We start from the raw sequence: 19,679 nt of genomic DNA on the forward strand, positions 1-19,679 counted from the left end.
GATGAGCCCACTGCAGGCGTAATAAGTTTGATGATCTCGAATAATTCAAAATAAAAACTTTTTATCTTCGCCTAATAGTGACTATTTTTTGCATCGCCTTTGACTTTTCTGTGGTTTTGAAGGTAATTACTCCACCGGAAACTGCACCCAGTAACGCCTAGTGGCGGATTATTGAGCGTTTTTACTTTTGTTTTCACAAAAAAAGACACTGGCCCAAGTTCCAACTGTGAGATTAACATCTTGCTGCATATTTTGTATAAAATGTCTAAAGACTTTCCATCAAAACCAGTCGCTTTTCCTGCGGTTCCACGTGAATTTGCCGCTTAATATGGGTTTGACTGTATTAAATAACTTAACTGAAATAACTTAACGGAAGTTCTTTATAAACAAAACCCCCTTCTAGCCATGACTCTCTCGTTACGTCAGGGTTTATATTCAACCCGGATATTCAACCTGGGTCGCTTGATGTGATTTTTCACAAGATGACACTGGCAGTTTTCTACCTTATCAGACCAATTTTTATTTTTTAATTTTTAGCCTGAGTATCAGGCCCGGGTATCAGGCTTTTCGTAAGTAACGGGGGAATGGGAAGGAAAAAAGAACAAAAAGCTTTCCTCCTCCCCTTAGGAGGGTCTGATTCTCAGATTTGTCGTTGTTACAGCTGTTGTTAGATCGAGCTATGTTTGTTATATAAACGGCGACTTTGCTATAAGGGTTTGCTCGTTACCGCGGGGCACTTATGGAGTTGCTTTCGGTGGCCATTTTCTTTCTCTGATCGAGCGAACGTCCAGGGTGTATGAGAGACTTACTTACTATGAATATTAAAACGCACTTCCGTACTCCGCATGGTTAGCAGTATCTTTATGATTTAGGCCAGACGACGATCGAATAGTATCCCATGATGCAATTTTCTACGTGCGTGACGCAGCATCGAAGTTAACATGGATTTCAGCGTGAAATAACGTGGTTTTCTCCGCGGTTTATTTCTTATTTTTATTGCAGTAAAAGGTTAGAAAAGTGCATTCTTTAAATCTTTGACGCGATTATAATGATTTGTAAGTGTTTAAGAGCGCGGCCTTATTATAGTGTTCTTGTCGTTGATCGTGTTATGTGACTATTCGCATCACAAAGTGTTCGTTGACCCGTAACAAGGTCATGAATATTCGCTTTTCTTTGCACAGTATGTTGATGTCTTCGATTTTTGGGCATCACGCCACAATATATAACCATAATAATGATTCTTGGCAAAGAAGTACCGAGAAGTACCCACATTTTTATGACCTTTCAAGCGATCGAAGTGGACTGAAATTTCGTAACATACCAGTGCAATTACCAGTGTTGCGTGTGTGAATGTCTGCTTCAAGGGTTGTGTCCTCGTGTACCGGTTAACGAAAATTGCGTGACCAAGGTCGACTAAAATTCTCCTTTGAAACTCACTGAATATACGCTAACTCAGTACTCTTAAAAGCAGAAGCCACGGAATCCAGACAAGTGTCAAAGCACGCCATGGCTTCATCCCGAGAGCGTGGAATGAATGATGACATCACGTACGCAGTGATAATATAAGCCTAAACCAGATGCATCATGGGATACTATTCGATCGTCGTCAGGCCTTGGACGGCAGTAATCACACCCCCTCCTCCACGGGCAGCTCTTCCTTGATGTACAAACCCTTGCCTATTTTAAATATCCTACCATGAACTGCCGCTTATAAGCTCCCCCTCCCCTCCCCGCTTATAAGCCCCTCCGGTTATAGGCCCATCTGCCTGTAAACCAAAAAATACATCCGGTTAGAAGCCTCACTCCCCCCTCCCCAGATACACGCCCCCTCCCCTCTAGCTTTCTTTGATTTGAATTCACTTCCTCATGTTTTAAATCACAAAAAAAAAAAAAAAAAGAAAAAACAGGAAATGAAAACCCTATTTCGATCATAAAAGCTATTGCTCGTTTCGTAACGGTTTTTTTATATTCCGGTTATAAGCCCTCTCGGATATAAGTCCCTTCGTTTATAAGTCCATCTAAAAGCCCTTACGAATTCGAAGTCGTAAAAGCCTGGGGCTTATTCTTCTATAATATTAATAAGAAAACCGCCTTTTATCGTTTTCGCATACAATTAGAAAAACATAAATTTCTCAAGTAACATTACCTTTCTTCGGAATTTGCGGAATACTTTTTGATAGTATCAACTTAGGGATCAAAGAGGACGACTTGTTGCCTGGGTAACCATGATTACACAGACATGACACGTGTGGTGTAGCAGCCGCGTCTTTGGCGCGAAATTTTTGGTTACTTTTACTTTTCTTCCATATCAACGTCCAACTCACAACACCTGTGCTTCAACATATGTGTTTAATAACCTATCAGTTCAGATTAACTGTGATTTTGGAGAAACAAAGATCACTGTTATTAGCTTTCCTCATATAGAGCGGTTCTCAGTTGAGAGTCTAAAGTAATTAGACAATTACTTTGGTTTTGGTTTTGGTTTTACTACAGTTCGAGATTAGCTGAGAAGTCTAATTGGTAAGTAACTGGTTTTGGTTTTGGTTTTACGACACTCAATTGAAAACCGCTCTAAAATAGTTCAAAATTACCGCTAAACATGAAAAATGTAAACTTACGTCTTATGAACCAAGGTCATTTTGTTATGAGCGACTTCGGCGATAAGAACAAGACGAGGTAACATCCCAAGACTAAACAAGACTTATTTTTCAACAAAGGTCATCATAAATTAACTGAATTATTCGTTATTCAACCGTCTCGAACGACAAGATTAGCTTAATTAATCCACAATTCAAAACATCGTTCAGTCAAAGTTTGTCAGCCGATGTTCAGTGATGTTGTGTACCTCTTGGACTCGCTCTTTTGATTCTTTACTTCAAAATTAACTTAATTAGATTAGTTTCCTTACCACAGTCTCACCTTAACTTATCTCCTTGCTTCCTTCCATGGTGGATTTGTCCAAAAGGCCGTCGAAGTTTGTCGGCTTTAGAAAGTTCCTTACTACACGTACAGACTGAAGCTGCAGACTGCTCGTTTTTAAAAAATATGTCGTCACGTGACAAACTTGGTCTAGCAGCCACGCTTTTGGCGCGAAAAATTCGCGTTCGCTAGCTCCCTGAGCTACCTGAGAACAGGTGAAAAAAAAAAAAGAACGGGGCCCGGTTTATACGCCGCATTTCGGCCATGTGGAATACAATTCAACGAATTAAATTCGACAGAAATGCAACCTATGAACCAGGTGTTAATTGTAAAAGACATTTAAACAATAAGAATATAACACAAACAGCGGTGATAAACATTGTATTCCAACGAATTTTCAGTAAATACAGAACCTGACGTTTCGTAAGTTGTTGCTTTATACAGTGGAACCTCGATTTAACCAAGTCGCTGGGGACCGGCCAAATTTGTTCGTTAAATCGAGGGTTCGTTATATCGAAAACCTCCATGTAACGAATTTGAGGGGAACGACCAAAATGTTCGTTATATCGAGGTCATAGTTAATGATTGATTTGTAACACAGGTGACTTTTGTCACGCAATTCAATGCAATTTTCGTCACCCAGAAGTGCCGCGTTTTGAGATGCAATTCATTAAAGGTATGGTGGCTTTCAGTATGAATTATTTTCACTTTTGAGCAGACGAGCAGCTTTTGTTTACAATAAAACGACACTTTTCAGGGTAGCGATTTAAAAATGTTGCACCATAGAGGTTATACAGAAAATTGTCTATGTAAACAACGAAACGGGCTTTAGTGTTGTTATGTTGCACCACCCAACATTTCCGGATTTCAAAGAAGATAGATCAGAAGTTAATTGATGTCGAAATACTATAGTGCCAATGTCTTTGACGTATAATAAGCCGTTGACTGAAAGATTGCTGTCTCGTTACCATAAGGATTACAAGGATTTGTTGACTGTTGATCTGTTCAGCGTTTATCTTCTGTCGCGTGTTGACATTGTAATTCGTTATATCGAGGTAGATTTTACGTTTGGGCTTCCGGATTATGCTCGTTAAATCGAAGAATTCGTTATATCGAGGTTGTATTCCATACATTTTACTGTAACTTTGGCCAGGACGTAGAACATCGTTCGTTATATCGAGGACTTCGTTAAACAGAGGTTCGTTAAATCGAGGTTCCACTGTAATTATTAGCGGTTACTCCTCATGATGTCTAGACAGGTTAGAGTACTGCTGCAGATCTTCTCAGTCTAGGTTTCAGACCTCTAATATATTTACGATATACGGTTTTCAAAAAATTGTAATAATAATAATAATAATAATAATAATAGTAATAATAATAGTAATAATAATCATCATCATCATCATCATAATAATAATAATTCCCTGAGTTGTACTCCACTCGGTCCAATTACTATTACTAATAATAACAATAATAATAATAGTAATAATAATAATAATAATAATAATAATAAGTTTAATTCCATCATCATCGCAAGTAATGAATTACAATGAGGTTACGAGAAAGCGGTCACTTTTGAAAATGTATGTAGACTAGCCTACGAAACGTGAAGTTGTGTATTAAAATGCGCTGGAATACAATGTTTCTCAGTTAATGTTATGTTCTAAATCAAGCTACGATGGCCTAAGAAAAAAAAATTACACAAATTCTCCAAATCCGTGAAAATTAATTCAGTGCCGGAAATTACGGCTTATGCAAAATCGCGAAGTGAAAATGCCGTAAAAATTGCATGAAAATACTATCAAAACAGCTATAGAAGTAAATTGAGTCGGAAGCAGTTTAATTAACACAAGCTATGATTTCCTGAAAATTCGCGAAAATTAAAGGGCTTTGGGTAGGCTCGATTATCAGCCGCTGTTCGAGAAAGGAGCCCGCGCTCTTGACCCGAAGGAACGCAGACAATAACTTAGACCAGACAAGAGAGAGCGGCGGAAATCGAGCCTAGGGGAAGGAGAATTTCAGGAATTTGTCGTCAAAAGTTTCTCAGTATTGGTGTGAGGCAGCTGACACCATATTGAGGGAGGGGGCGGAAATTTACCTCGCACTTATGATCAAGCTAAAATCAGGGGCAGACAGCGCCTTTCTTTCTAACATTGTGGCTCAAACAGAAAGACCTTCAAAAGCTCGGTGCTGTGTTAAAGGCAAATAAACCTCACGCAAGCGAGTTTATCGGTAGATTTTATTACATATTTCACGGTTATTCAAACAAAAACTTTCATTTTCCACGTATCAACACTGCGCAAATCCATTTGCGATAAAACAAGGGCGAAATAGCGTTGAGCTTTCTCCGAAATCGTTTTTTTTTTTGTGCCTCGAAACAACTTTTCGCTATACATTTCCTTCTAGCGACTTGCGATGTTTGTCCCCTGACAATCCCAGAGTTCTTTGCGCAAACATGGGTATCCGATTACTGGCAACTCAGCTTACAAGGGCAAGATGAGGATTGAGATTGACGTGACGCTGGAGAAACTTGAAAACGGGTTTTCACTCCGAATGTTTTCGGTCCACACTACGCGGGAGAAATTTGAAAGAGTAACAATCACGAGTGGGGTGTCTGGAAAACCCGAATAGCGAATAGCGAATAGTCGTGAATAGCGAATAGTCGCGAATAGCGAATAGTCCCGTATAGTGCGAACAGTCTCGAGTAGTGCGAGTAGTGGCGAACAGTCGCGAAAAGTGGCGAATAGTGACGAATAGTCGTCAATAGTCACCGCTTTAGATCTAATATCCAGCGTTAATTAATTATCCAAATAAGCAACAGAATATCAGTGAATTTATTACCTTTTCTTCTCCGGACTCAGGCTAGTAGGCTGTCCATCGCCGACATTACGAAAATAGAAAACACAATGATAAACTAATAAAGACGTATTTACGCTTTGGCAGCGGTTAAAACAGAATAAATTACGTTTAGAAACACCTTTTGTCCTGATAAGCGTCTGTGCTTTTTAGCCGGAAAATCCTATCCTAAGTTGCTACGAGGTTGACTGCGAGATACTGGGTACCCTATTTGCTACTATTTGCCACTATTCGAGACTGTTCGCCACTATTCGCACTATTCGTACTATTCGCTATTCGCTATTCGGGACTATTCGCTGTTCGCTATTCGGGACTATTCGCTGTTCGCTATTCGGGACTATTCGCTGTTCGCTATTCGGGACTATTCGCCGTTCGCTCTTCGGGACTATTCGCTGTTCGCTATTCGGGTTTTCCAGACACCCTCACCAGTGGCAGAAAAGCTTGAGTGCACCCTTGAGGGTCAGGGTAAATCGCACGATTATCAAGACGTCATCGCTTTCGAAAATAAAGTTCCGTTTTCAGAATGTTTTCCATCCACACTAAGACGCAAACCGTTGTTTTCAAATTTCTCCGGTTTGGAGAGCTTTTTCGAAAAGCTCCGTTTTCGTGCCGGATTAGTGTGGACGGTTGGCCTAACCGTAGAAATAAAGCTGCGTTTTCAAATTTCTCCGGTTTGAAGAGCGTTTTCGTGCCGGATTAGTGTGGACGGTAGGCCTAACCGTTGAAATAAAGCTGCGTTTTCAAATTTCTCCGGTTTGAAGAGCGTTTTCGTGCCGGATTAGTGTGGACGGTAGGCCTAACCGTTGAAATAAAGCTGCGTTTTCAAATTTCTCCGGTTTGAAGAGCGTTTTCGTGCCGGATTAGTGTGGACGGTAGGCCTAACCGTAGAAATAAAGCTGCGTTTTCAAATTTCTCCGGTTTGAAGAGCGTTTTCGTGCCGGATTAGTGTGGACGGTAGGCCTAACCGTTGAAATAAAGCTGCGTTTTCAAATTTCTCCGGTTTGAAGAGCGTTTTCGTGCCGGATTAGTGTGGACGGTAGGCCTAACCGTAGAAATAAAGCTGCGTTTTCAAATTTCTCCGGTTTGAAGAGCGTTTTCGTGCCGGATTAGTGTGGACGGTAGGCCTAACCGTTGAAATAAAGCTGCGTTTTCAAATTTCTCCGGTTTGAAGAGCGTTTTCGTGCCGGATTAGTGTGGACGGTAGGCCTAACCGTAGAAATAAAGCTGCGTTTTCAAATTTCTCCGGTTTGAAGAGCGTTTTCGTGCCGGATTAGTGTGGACGGTAGGCCTAACCGTTGAAATAAAGCTGCGTTTTCAAATTTCTCCGGTTTGAAGAGCGTTTTCGTGCCGGATTAGTGTGGACGGTAGGCCTAACCGTTGAAATAAAGCTGCGTTTTCAAATTTCTCCGGTTTGAAGAGCGTTTTCGTGCCGGATTAGTGTGGACGGTAGGCCTAACCGTAGAAATAAAGCTGCGTTTTCAAATTTCTCCGGTTTGAAGAGCGTTTTCGTGCCGGATTAGTGTGGACGGTAGGCCTAACCGTTGAAATAAAGCTGCGTTTTCAAATTTCTCCGGTTTGAAGAGCGTTTTCGTGCCGGATTAGTGTGGACGGTAGGCCTAACCGTAGAAATAAAGCTGCGTTTTCAAATTTCTCCGGTTTGAAGAGCGTTTTCGTGCCGGATTAGTGTGGACGGTAGGCCTAACCGTTGAAATAAAGCTGCGTTTTCAAATTTCTCCGGTTTGAAGAGCGTTTTCGTGCCGGATTAGCGTGGACGGTAGGCCTAACCGTTGAAATAAAGCTGCGTTTTCAAATTTCTCCGGTTTGAAGAGCGTTTTCGTGCCGGATTAGCGTGGACGGTAGGCCTAACCGTTGAAATAAAGCTGCGTTTTCAAATTTCTCCGGTTTGAAGAGCGTTTTCGTGCCGGATTAGTGTGGACGGTAGGCCTAACCGTAGAAATAAAGCTGCGTTTTCAAATTTCTCCGGTTTGAAGAGCGTTTTCGTGACGGATTAGTGTGGACGGTTGGCCTAACCGTAGAAATAAAGCTGCGTTTTCAAATTTCTCCGGTTTGAAGAGCGTTTTCGTGACGGATTAGTGTGGACGGTTGGCCTAACCGTAGAAATAAAGCTGCGTTTTCAAATTCCTCCGGCGTAGTTTGGACGGGGCCCAAGCGATTTCAACGTTTTTTGAACGTAAAAATTGGGAGCTACAATAAATTAATATTTTAGCAGATACGTTGTTTCATGTGGCCGTTTCTTCAGCTAGTCGTTTCCATGGTTTTCTTTATGTTCTTCAGTGTTCTCACGTTGCATTTCAAAAGACGATTTTCCCGCGGGAATCGTTCCATATACTTTAAAAGCAGCTTCTTCATATTGCCTTTTGAACATTTCTGCTTCCTCACTCATCTTACGATACTTTTCTAACATTTCGGCTGTGACGAATCGAAATCTGATTCTACGCATATCCTTGTCCTGGTTGCTTTCTTGATTTTTTGCCTTCGGCCGCTTGGACATGACTGCCTTTTCCATATCACTCTGGTTAATAGACTCCATAGATGCTTATTCTGTTGAAAAATACTTCCTATAGACAAAATATGTTGCACTATGATTTCTTCTTTCCATCGTTTTGCTAGTCGTGTTTTCTCCTTTTTATTTGAAAATAAGGAACCCTTGAAAATGGCCAAATTCGTCAAAGCATTACCAAACCTTGCGTCAAAATCTTTGCAGCATCTTTATTTAGTGCCGCAGTTCTTTGGCCGTGACGTCATGCTTACAGCGGTTGCTAAGATGCGAAGTTCTGACGCAATAGCCCGAAATTTTGAGTTGGCTCAACCTCGTCCTCTGGCCTTCTCCACTTTTTATCGTTGAGAAGGCCCTTGGAATGAGGTTGGAGTAGGCTATGAGCCCTCTGCCAAACGCATGACTCGACCAACGATGAAACTTTTCCAACGTTTCGATCAACAGATCGGAAATTTAAATTGATATATGTTTCCCGTCATTGTTGTTTTTCAAAATGAAACAGTTGAGCCCTGCAAGAATGTTGCTAGGGCGTGACACGCTTTTGACGTCATCGCCATTGTATAATGACGTCATTCATAAGCATGACACTGTTTTGACGTCACAAACGCCTTTTGAGGTCTCCAGCATTGTTTCATGACGTCAATGATTACTAGGGGTGGTTCTGGTATCTAGCTATCAATTATTTAGTAAAACCTTGACAACATCTTCTGTTTTCCATTTTCATTCAAAAACGAGATGAGAGAAACTGTGTAAAAGGAATGAAAACTGTGGCGTTCCAACGGCACTCAACCCTGAAGATGCTCTAGAAAGATGCCTGTTTGAACTCTTCGAATTCTCAATTCTGAACTCACCCCTCTCGCCTTAGTATGTGTTTTGTCCGCGCGCATGATTTCACGTGATTTCATTTTAGCCAATCGTGGCCCAGAACGTGCTCGCCTCAGTCATTGTTTTTGTTTTTGTTTTTGTTTTGGAAGGAAGAAAGTAAAATAATAAAATACCTAGGAATTGAACCATGGACATTGCCTCAGTCATAACGTTTTTCTAGCTACGGAAGTGTCGTACGTTTAAACCTTGTTGTCTTGATTTTTCAGATTTTCAACTTTGTTGCAACTTTTTTTTTGACCAACGTTGCCGTTGTTCTTGGAGTTTTGAGTCTAGCTTCTTCGCCGTTTCTAGCCATTGTAACTTGCCGTTCATTTTAAGTTTCGGATTGGGTGGTTGGTTCATTGAATAGTTCGTTTGTCTCAGAGTCTGAGCTAACCTGCGCGCAGGCTCACCTTCGAGTCACACGCGCGGGTGGCGAAGAGCGGAAAGATCCGGCAGGGTGGAGTCTGGTGACGAGGCGCCAACAAAATGAGCCTGCCTCCTGTTGATCTCCCTACAAGTTGCTCAACATAATTCATACAATGCCTACGTCACAACAGAGGAGAAAGGGTCACAGAGTTAACCTATATGAGCCTTTTTCCCTTTCTCTCAAGTTGTTTTACATGGTACCGAGTCTTTCCGCGGATAATGTTGCCACGCGCGTCTTCGGCGTGGATGTTTTCGTGGAGGATAACAGAGAGGGTAAAGTCGCTTGGGTTCTCCATGCCGTGTCACAGGATTGGCTATTTCTACACCCTCCTGGGATTTCCGGAGCCAGCAGTAACCTAAGAATAACTTGAGAGGGATTACCATGAAGATAAAGGGGGGGAGTAACTCCCTCACCTTCCTCCTCTCTTGTAGGTCCAAATAAACACATCCCGACTCTTGTGCAAAGCTTTATGGTTGCATTGAACCGATTTGCTACACGATACGAACGCGGAGCTGACTATTGAAAAATGTTCCACTATTGAAAAATTCAGTTCATAGTTTGCATATCGTTAAAAGTTTAACCCACATCGTTCAGATTCATCTTTGGTAATTCATCTCAATCTTCTATAATAATAGCCGTCATTGTTCACTGATCCTTTTCCGTTTAGTGCCAACACTTCGGCATTTTTCCTTTTTAGCAAACACAATCTACTACCTTTAACTTTATTTCTTCTGTTGTTATTAAGTGTTAAATACTTCTTCAAAGAGGAGGCAAGGTGATCGGTTTTTCACTGACTGTATTCAACGGTCTTTGATTCGATGTAAAAAGTGGCCTGAACCCATTAATTTGCGGGTTTCTTTCATTTTTCTGTCACTCTTAGCCGGAAAAAAATTAACTGATTTCTTTGCTCGTTTTGTTTGTTATTTTTTTTTGGCGGGGGGAGGGGCATCCTAAATGAAACTTTTTGGACGTAAAAACAACGACGACGATGGATTATTTTAAGTGCCCTTACTTCATCGAATAAGTCTTAGGGCTCCCAAGTTTTCTTCCACCCAATTTCATGAGAATCCTGACTATACTGCGCGCTACTAAAAAATATGTTATGCCTAACCAGCTAAAAGATAGATGCATAATGTTCCGGCCAAACGATCGCAACATTTCAACGCAACATATCGTAACATTGTTGGGCGCACCAAGTTGCACGCGTATGGCCGCCCTGTTGCGACGTGTTGTGACAAGTTGGCTATTGTTGACTCAAATTTTGAAATGGTCAAATGTCAGCCAACAACACCCAACATGCTGCAACAGGGTGGCCAAACGCGCGCAACATGTTGCACCCAACAACTGATGTTGCGTTGACATGTTGCGATCGTTTGGCCGGGGCCTAAAAGCTTTTCAAATGCAACGAAAGATTTCTTTTCGTGCAAATGCCAACGTCAGAGGCAATATTTTTAGACCTCTCTTTGCTAAAAAAGGTTACCACCCCACAATTTATTAGTTAGCTATTGTGAGGCATTGTGGGTTGTATGTGTGTTTATATACTCTTACACAAAATATTTCCCTGCTACACTTTACATAAACACACATTCAAACCACGGTCCTCCATTTTGCTCTGACGAAGGGCTAACACTCGAAACATCAGTCGCACCGTCAAACTCTCTGGCGATCAATAGGCCATTTCCGAGTTACCTTGTGCCTCTGTTTCAAAACGAGTCCTCCTTCATAAGTTTGATTTGAAAGAAAATGAACCTGTAGGTGGAACACATTTTCATATAAAAGGTTTCGGACAAAGACTCGCTTTGAGATAACCTGCGATCAGGCATTCTTTTTTCGCTAAAAAAAAAAACCAAAAACCAAAAAGAACACCTGATCGGAGGTTAGGTTTGAGACAAAGGTAAAAGGCAACTTGGAAATGTTGGTACACAGCTGAATGCTTTCCTGGCGCAGCCCAGCAATTTCCTAGTTACAAACTAAAACTTCTCTTCGCAAATTAATAGGATCAAGCCACCTTCAGTACAGCGCACCACATCTGCATGATCCTCCATCGTCGCACCATTTTACTGCTCATGTTCAACTTTAACGTTAACTCGATGCCAAGCGTTTGAAAGAACCCCGCGCAAGTTCCAGATGGGCGCAACACCTTCAGGCTGTGAGTTGTAAGACGAATCCACTGCTTTGACACAGATCTGCAGGGCTTCCTTCCCTTCTGGCAGGGGAAGGGTAGCGTGCCACAGTTTCCAAGCCCATGCACGTTCTAGCTTGTCCTCTCCTTCCAGTTTAGCGACGTGCCACGTTTTGCCGTCATCCAGGGACACGTCCACTCGGACGATGCCTCTCCCCCCTCCACTCCAAGCGTAACCTTTCAGTGAGATCTCCCCCTCGTCTGCGGAGATCACCGCGCCTTCTGGTGGATCACAGATGGCTGATGTGACCGGCAGCTCTTGAATGGCAGGAGCTGACTTGAAGTCGACCGTGTCCCAATCGACTGACGGGGAGAACCCTTTGTAGTCATTCTGTTGCCAGTGACTGAGGCTCTCCTCTTTACTCGATATAATCTTCTTCAGCCACTTCACATTGCGTGCACCAACTACCCCTGGGGCTACAAGTCGCACAGGAAAGCCGTGATCCCTGGGAATCGGAACACCGTTCATTTCGTAGGCCACAAGAACGTCCTTTTCAGAAGAAAGCGCACTGTTTACAGGTATCGAAGCTCCGTACGTGGAGCCCGTGATATCACGATCCGCCCCTTCAAACTGAATGTGTTGTGCGGCAGTTTTTCTAACAGAGGAGTCATCGAGTCCAGCATACCTAATATAAAAAAATCAGACAAGAGTACCATTAAAAGTATACTATTACTTTCCCGAGACTTGTCATGTTCTCGCGAGGCGAGTGTCCTGTCTCGAGAGATTGTTGCCTACTGCATTGAGATACAAGTCTTGTATCTCGCAAGACGCATCATGTTTCTCTCGATAGAAGTCTCATTTTTCTCGAGTCGTGTTACGTTCCTTTCACAAGAGTCACAACTCTCACGAGATCTCCCAGGTTTCTCACGACTCGAGCCTTGTTTCTCTCAACTCAAGCCTTGTTTTTCGCTTGGCGGTCACGTTTCCCTCAAGGCGAGTCACGTTCCTCTCCATACAAGTCTCATTTTTGGGGACACATTTCACGTTGTCGCAAGACGCGTCTCGTCTCTCTCGATACACGACACGAGTCTCGTTTCTCGCAAGACGCGTCTCGTCTCTCTCGATACACGACACGAGTCTCGTTTCTCGCAAGACTCGTCTCGTCTCTCTCGATACACGAAACGAGTCTCATTTCAACACACAAATTACCTTAGTACATCTTTCAAAAGAACTCCCGTCCACATTGCAGTGCTAATGGCGGCTGCTCCCCAGTTAAGACCTTTGACCATCTTGATTTGGTTCATTTCACTTCTTCGGTTACCTGCACATTGCATAGTTGCCGTGACTGAGTGCTTTGGAAACTTGGTCTTCAGGTCCTGAAGCAACAATAGCAAAACAAGTTTCATCTCGCAGTGGCTAGTGGAATAGTAACTGGGGACAAAACTAAAGACGGAATGCTATGTTACCCCCAGTATCTATCCCACAAGCAATTTCTCCCAGATTTCTTCTCCTCTTTAAAGTGGCAAATGGCTGCACCCTTATCAGTTGTTTAGGAACTTTATGAATAGGTTCGCAATGTGTACAAAGGGCTACAATTTCATAGACTTCTGCATGCATTGAGTGCTTCTGAAGCTAGCCAGGTACTGATAAACTAGCGGTATACGGAATTCACCGCCCTAGTAATTTATTACTAAACCGATGGTTTTTAATGAAGCAGTGGCAGAAACAATAATGTAAAAGTTAATTACACACTTTTAATTGAAATTGAAGACCCATCTTTTCAAACAAGCTTATAATTTTTATTATTTATTGTTATTGGGACTAGTAGTTTTAATCTATGTATATATTTTATTAAAGTGTAATTAACCTTTATAATCAGCAGATACAGTATTCATTTCATTTAGTTTCAATTTCTGTATAAGAAGCATTGAATATTCAAGATTTTATCTTTGTGAAGCATATAGGACAGCATTGTACAGTGTATATGCATTACATAAAAGTTTATCGATTACTATTAATGCGGGCAGTGGTTGTCTGCATAGTAGGCACTTGTTTGAGTAGTGCGCAAGAGTAACAAGATACATTCTGGTGGAAAAACACATGCTTCATTTCATGCATACATGAGTGCTCCCTACACAGGCAAGTTCAGAGGACTCTGGCCAGCACGTGCTACTAAGTTGCACAATTTCTATTCGTTAAAAACTTTCCATTGGACCTTCCACTCTCAATCAAAGTTATGCATGTTTATTGGAAGTGTGACACGGGCGGTTTTAAATTTCCAACCAAAAAATAAATTACCTCAAGAGAGAGTGTAACAGTGTTAATTCCTTCACCAGTTATTTCCAACTCATACTTGTTTTCATCAATATCGGGAACAGGTAGATGGTTACGAATAAAGAAGATCTCGTTAGGAGTAACGAGATTGTCTGACAAGAGCTGCATGGGTGGTTCAGCATTGAATGGCTTCTTGGTATTGACCTTCAGTGCTGGGTGACGTGCTGGGTCATTAGCAAATGGATCCTAAAACATCACATGGTGTTAATTATGATGTACAATTCAATTGTCTGGTTCACAGAGCAACCAATGACAATAAATCAATGGATGTATGAATGCCGATTAACTGGATTTGAGGCATTTAAGGACATTCATGTGAAAATTTTCCAGTCGATAGATTTTTAAAAATTTTTTACTGCAGTCAGATAATGAATTACTTGTGTCAGAAATGCAAAAAAATTGGGAGTTACTGACTTCGTTTCGGAGATAAAGCATGTGGAAAGCTACCCTGATTTTGAAATATTGGCACTGGTAATTCAGCATGATCTACAGGGGTTTATAGTTACAAATATCGAAGGTGAGTCAACGGAGGCAAACAATCTTAGTCATATTTTGTAGAAGTGGATCTGTTGCATAAATAATTCCAAATTTTGCCAATGTTTTCACAAAACTTAACCCTTCAAAAGGCATTTGAAACCGCCACACAGATAAATGAAGAGCTAAAAATAATGCAATTTCATGGTACATTTTGCAAAAAATTCAAACTTCTAATTGATAGATTTTCTTCAATTTTTTCACAACGTAGAAAATCGATAGAGAAAATGATCCATCAAAAGAACAGTAGGGGTCACTGAACATCCAAGATCATTAAATCCAGCAAAGTTATTTAATGGCCATCTGCCCTATCATTGCTCATTTTAAACCAGCATAATACTAAAGTTTATTTGTATCATGTGGCACTAAGTTTTTGCGGGAGTTTATTTTTGCGAACTGACGATTTCTTTTGTTTTGAGGGACTTAATTTTTGCGATTTTAAAAGTCTGGTTTAGTCTTGCTGGGTATTAATTTTTGCTATTTTCAGGAAGTTGCATTTAATTGAAATTACAACATTTTTGCATTTTTTAATAATTTAAAAATGCAAAAATGTTGTAATTTATTAAACTGCACGTGAAACAACATATAGAGAATGATGTAAAACCCAGGAATCCAGTAATCAATGTCACATGCTTTTGTGTGGTTGATGGCAGCAACAAGATTCTACTTGTGATGTTGGTATGTATAATTTTGCTAGTGGAGTAAATTTTTGTGCAGAAAATTTTTGTGGGAATTTTTTTTTGCAGGAGCTTTTTTTGCAGATCATGAAAAAAAAACCCCCAAAAATTGCAAAAATTTAGTGCCACAGTCGGCATGTAAATTTACATTTTAATATTAAGACCTATGATGTCAAACATCAAAGTCGTACAGCTACACTCCCTCCACATGCATTGTATCTCTACAATGTAAGTAAAAAATTCCTACTTGGAAAATTCCAGATTAGGTATGGTACCTTGATATCAGCAGCGTGATGAGAACTGTCATCTTTGGCCAAGGAACCAATGCGAAATTCTTCCAACCAGTCCCGGACATGCTGAGTATTGTGCACTGCATAAAGAGCCCAAAATGGTTCCAATGCTCCTCCAGCTGCCAATATAACCTTCTGTGAGCCACCAGGATGGTGTGCAATAAAATCTGTAATGTCATACACATTGCCTTGGTATGTGACCCAGATGCCTTTCTCTGCCGTGTTGTGTTGGGAAACTTCTTCCATAGTGTAAACTGGACCTTCACCTTGTGGTGTTTTATCCTCATTTGAAGTACTTGCTTCTTTAGCCTGTGAGAGCTGTTAAAATACACACAGTCTGACAGTTATAAGAAAACACAAACCTTTCACCATGCCAAGGAGTACCCCATGCTTATACTGCAAGATGGTTATAGTTACTTGCATAATGTCCCCAGTGGAGCCAAGTTAACTTAATCCAATGGAAAAGTGGCATAGTGTGTCTCATATCTTAGTTTTTCAAATTATTGTTACATAACTGAGAATCTTTCTATACTTTTAATTCTTGACATGTCATCTTTTTTATTCTGTAAATATTTATATGAGGGCCACTGGTTTTCCAGATTACTGTTATGTACTACCCTCAATAAATAGAGTTGATTATTATTATTATTTATTATTAATTATCATCATTATCATTATCATTATCATTATCATTATTGTGTCCCTTCATGGACGGGGCTTTGCTCAGGGCTTAAGGGGTGTTGTAAGCAGCAATTTCCCACCCTTACTTTATTGATTATGTCTTAAGTACCTATGTTGTTCAACCTACTTTGTCAATAGAGCAGTTAACTATCGATACACATAGAAAGGGAAAGAGAGGGATTATATTTGCTGCTAGTAAATTAACTTCCAGCTCTCAGAAAAAAGGCTGCCTGAAAAAGTTCATTAGGCAAATGTAAGCCTAATTGAAAAGAGCCAAATATGAGAGTAACCTGTGACACATGTGGGACAGTAGTGATGGTCTCTTGCTCAAAATCAGTCATTGCCTAGCAATATAACCTCTATATTTTATTTCCTATATCTATTTATTTTTTATATCTATAATATCAATTAATTTAAAAGGCATGATTCATAGAATATGGTTCACCACAACGATGCAAAGTCAACTCTCTTTAGAGTCCATAGATTCAATTTCTTTCTTTGTAATGACAACCAATGAGCTTACCATAATGATTTTTTAAAGAGCTTTACCCTAATGAGAAAAGGAGGCACTTTTTGGAATGATGACACTTAATCAAATCACGCTTACCATAATGGTTTGATTTAGTGCCCTCATTCCACAAAGCGCCCCTTTCTAAAAAGCATCCCCATGGCAAGAGTGGAATTCAGGGCATTTACATAGAATCAACCGATTAGAAGAATGAATTATGAAGCCTGCTTTCTTATCTGAGCATAATATTAAACATAATATGGGTATCAGAACCTCCACTGTTACAGTTCTTGAGTTAAAGTTTCTGTTACTTTACATTAAATTACTGCATCACATTCAGATGTATCAATCAATCAATCAATCAAACTTTATCTAAAGAGGGTGACAATAGTTAAAAAACTAATGAACTTGTGGCCCTCTATAAACATTGTTACAATTTAAATAACACCTATTTCAATCAGTAACCTAATTAAGAATTTATTTAAAACCTTTTTCAATATCACAATGTACAACAGATTTAGATCTACAAGTCAAAGGTAAAACATATTGCTCATATCGTGCAAACTGAAAATAAATTATCCAAGAAAGGAGTAAAAATCTTACCCCTAAGACTTAATTTAAAATGTTTATACACAAAGCATTCTTCAAAGTATATACAGATTGAGAAGTGCATAGCTTAAGGGAGAGGTGATTCCAACATCTTGAAGTTGTTGCAGAAAACATGCGACCTCCCTCTTTCTCTCTAATGTATCTCCTTGGTAAAATGGTTAAATTAGCACCTCGTGTATTTCTGCTATGCTGGCTGTTGTGGTTATATATATTGCGGTTCAGTTCTACCCTTTGTGCAATCTAGTATCCTTTGTTTTATACACATAACCTTATATTCCATTCACCAGAACAAAGGCAAATACCAAATTGTACCAAGCTTAAAATATAACCACAACATATACAGTCAAACTCTTATTTAGCAGCCACCTATTAAACAGCCACCCCTATTAGGCCACCAGTAATCAATGTCCTGATGTTTTCTTGTTTTTACCTCCATTAAGCCTCCCGCTCCCTTTAAGCTGCCACTATCCATTTCCCCAAGGGTGGCCATTTAATAGGGTTCAAATTGAAATAAGAGCCCCGTTCCTAAAAAATGCCCCTTCTCCAATAAGTGCACTCCCTCAAGCCACCAAACCTAAATTAGCACCTCAGGGACTAAACTGAATCTTTACGGTATATCGTTTTTATAAGAAAATTGATTAAAGTAAGGCACAGGTAAGTTTGCACTTATTTTACACAACCATTTACATACCTATTTACAAATAGTCTCCTTCTTGGCCGTTGTTAGGGTCGTCATGCAATGCTTCTCCCCCAAGAAGCGATGTGAAGGAGAAGTGTTGCGTGACGACCCTAGTAACAGTTGCAAAGGAGAAAGCTTGATAAGTTAATACTTATTATTAGTACCTTTTGCTTGTTCAAAATAAGACCAAGTCCAGTCATGGTGCCTACTAAAGCCCCAATGACTGTATAGTGAGATGATCTTGTCACGTAAGCTGAATGGGAGCTGATTTTTCTTACTGGTTGTGCCAAATTCATTCTCATCAAATGCCTGCAAATAACAATGATTGAACTACATGTATATTAACACATCTAGTTTTATTCCTAAATGAGCAATTGGAAAGAAGAAGCCTGAAAAAAATCAGGGCTTCAACGGGATTCAGGCTTCTTCTTTCCAATTGCTTAAATTGGAAAATTTACTGCGATGATCATTCTTCACTTTCATCTACCACCGCAGTTCATATATGAATTATTTCATATAAACTTCACAATAATGAAACTCTTACAATGAGAAATTCATGAGGTTTTAACTGCAGCACTCAGTTGTTGCAAATTATTCCAGGACTAACAGTCAGACAGCAACAATATAAATACAAAGTAAAAACAAAGGACTGCATTTTAATATTTTTAATGAGTATATCTATAAAATGAGATAGAGAATTTATAACCCTCTGATTCCATGTTTTTACCAATTGCATTTGCAAATAGCATGGCTTGTAATGCATAGGCAGTATAGCCTCATGGCTAGCTTACTAGACTCTGGATCAAATGGTCTGGGTTCAAGCCCTGGCTGGCTAGGGCTATCACGTTGGGTCCCTCAGAGCAAGACACTACTCTCACATTGCCTCTCTCCACCCAGGTATTTACCGCTTGGGTGTAACCCTGCGATGGACCAGCATCCCACCCAGGGGGGAGTAGAAAAACCCTTAGCTCCATCATCATGCTACAGAAACCAGGATAAGTGCCAGCTGTATAGGCCATAGGCCTGATGTATACTTCACCCATGGCTTGTAATGCTATATATATTTGACTCTCATCATTTGATAAGGCAATTAAAAAATCCATGTCTGTGTTAAGTTGTATAAATGACTGAAGGAAACACTTTACCTGGATCCTCTAGGACACAAAACTTGTCCTAACTGACCACACAAGGTTGACCTCTGAAGCAGCAATGCCATGGCAACACAAAATCTTCCAGGAACTAGGGTATAGCAAAAGATAGAGAAAAATGTACTTACATCCCTTAGCGATTACAGAGCCCCATTAAATGCCAGTGACACTGTCTCTTTTCCAGTTGTTGTCAAGCACAGTGGAATCATGAGTTTTTTGAGCCTCAAACAGACACAAAAATCATTCCACTGAGAGAAGGGAAACAACATTTGGTTCAAGTTATCAGGGGGTTAAAAAATCAGGGGTTCAATAATAATAATAATAATAATAATAATTAACAATGATTTAGTAATACAAAGACAAGTAAAAACAAACGATATAATCTCCTGACATTTCGGCGACCTCATGACGCCATTATCAAGGGTACAAATGAGAATTAAATTAACAAATGCGAGTTCAAGAGTTATAACTAATTTACATAGCGGAGGTGGCTACACGGAGGTGCAATG

At 40.2% G+C, this 19,679-nt stretch overlaps 1 protein-coding gene across 2 annotated transcripts in view; it reads right to left on the reverse strand.

Annotated features, from left to right (window-relative positions):
* Positions 1-10,040: 10,040 nt before the first annotated feature.
* LOC145468951 (sulfite oxidase-like) overlaps positions 10,041-19,679 on the reverse strand; it is a 10,669-nt gene continuing 1,030 nt past the window's right edge. For both annotated transcript variants that reach the window (XM_081452668.1, XM_081452667.1), the window contains exons 2-7: positions 19,168-19,261; positions 18,187-18,331; positions 15,531-15,863; positions 14,009-14,230; positions 12,920-13,086; positions 10,041-12,395 (exon numbers count right to left, since the gene is read on the reverse strand). In XM_081452668.1, the coding sequence (XP_081308794.1) occupies positions 11,645-12,395; positions 12,920-13,086; positions 14,009-14,230; positions 15,531-15,863; positions 18,187-18,331; positions 19,168-19,238 (1,689 nt within the window). In that variant the 5' untranslated portion in view covers positions 19,239-19,261 and the 3' untranslated portion in view covers positions 10,041-11,644. The remainder of the gene's footprint in view (positions 12,396-12,919; positions 13,087-14,008; positions 14,231-15,530; positions 15,864-18,186; positions 18,332-19,167; positions 19,262-19,679) is intronic.

The sequence above is a fragment of the Orbicella franksi genome, chromosome 14 (assembly GCF_964199315.1).
Source record: "Orbicella franksi chromosome 14, jaOrbFran1.1, whole genome shotgun sequence".
Lineage (NCBI taxonomy): Eukaryota > Metazoa > Cnidaria > Anthozoa > Scleractinia > Merulinidae > Orbicella > Orbicella franksi.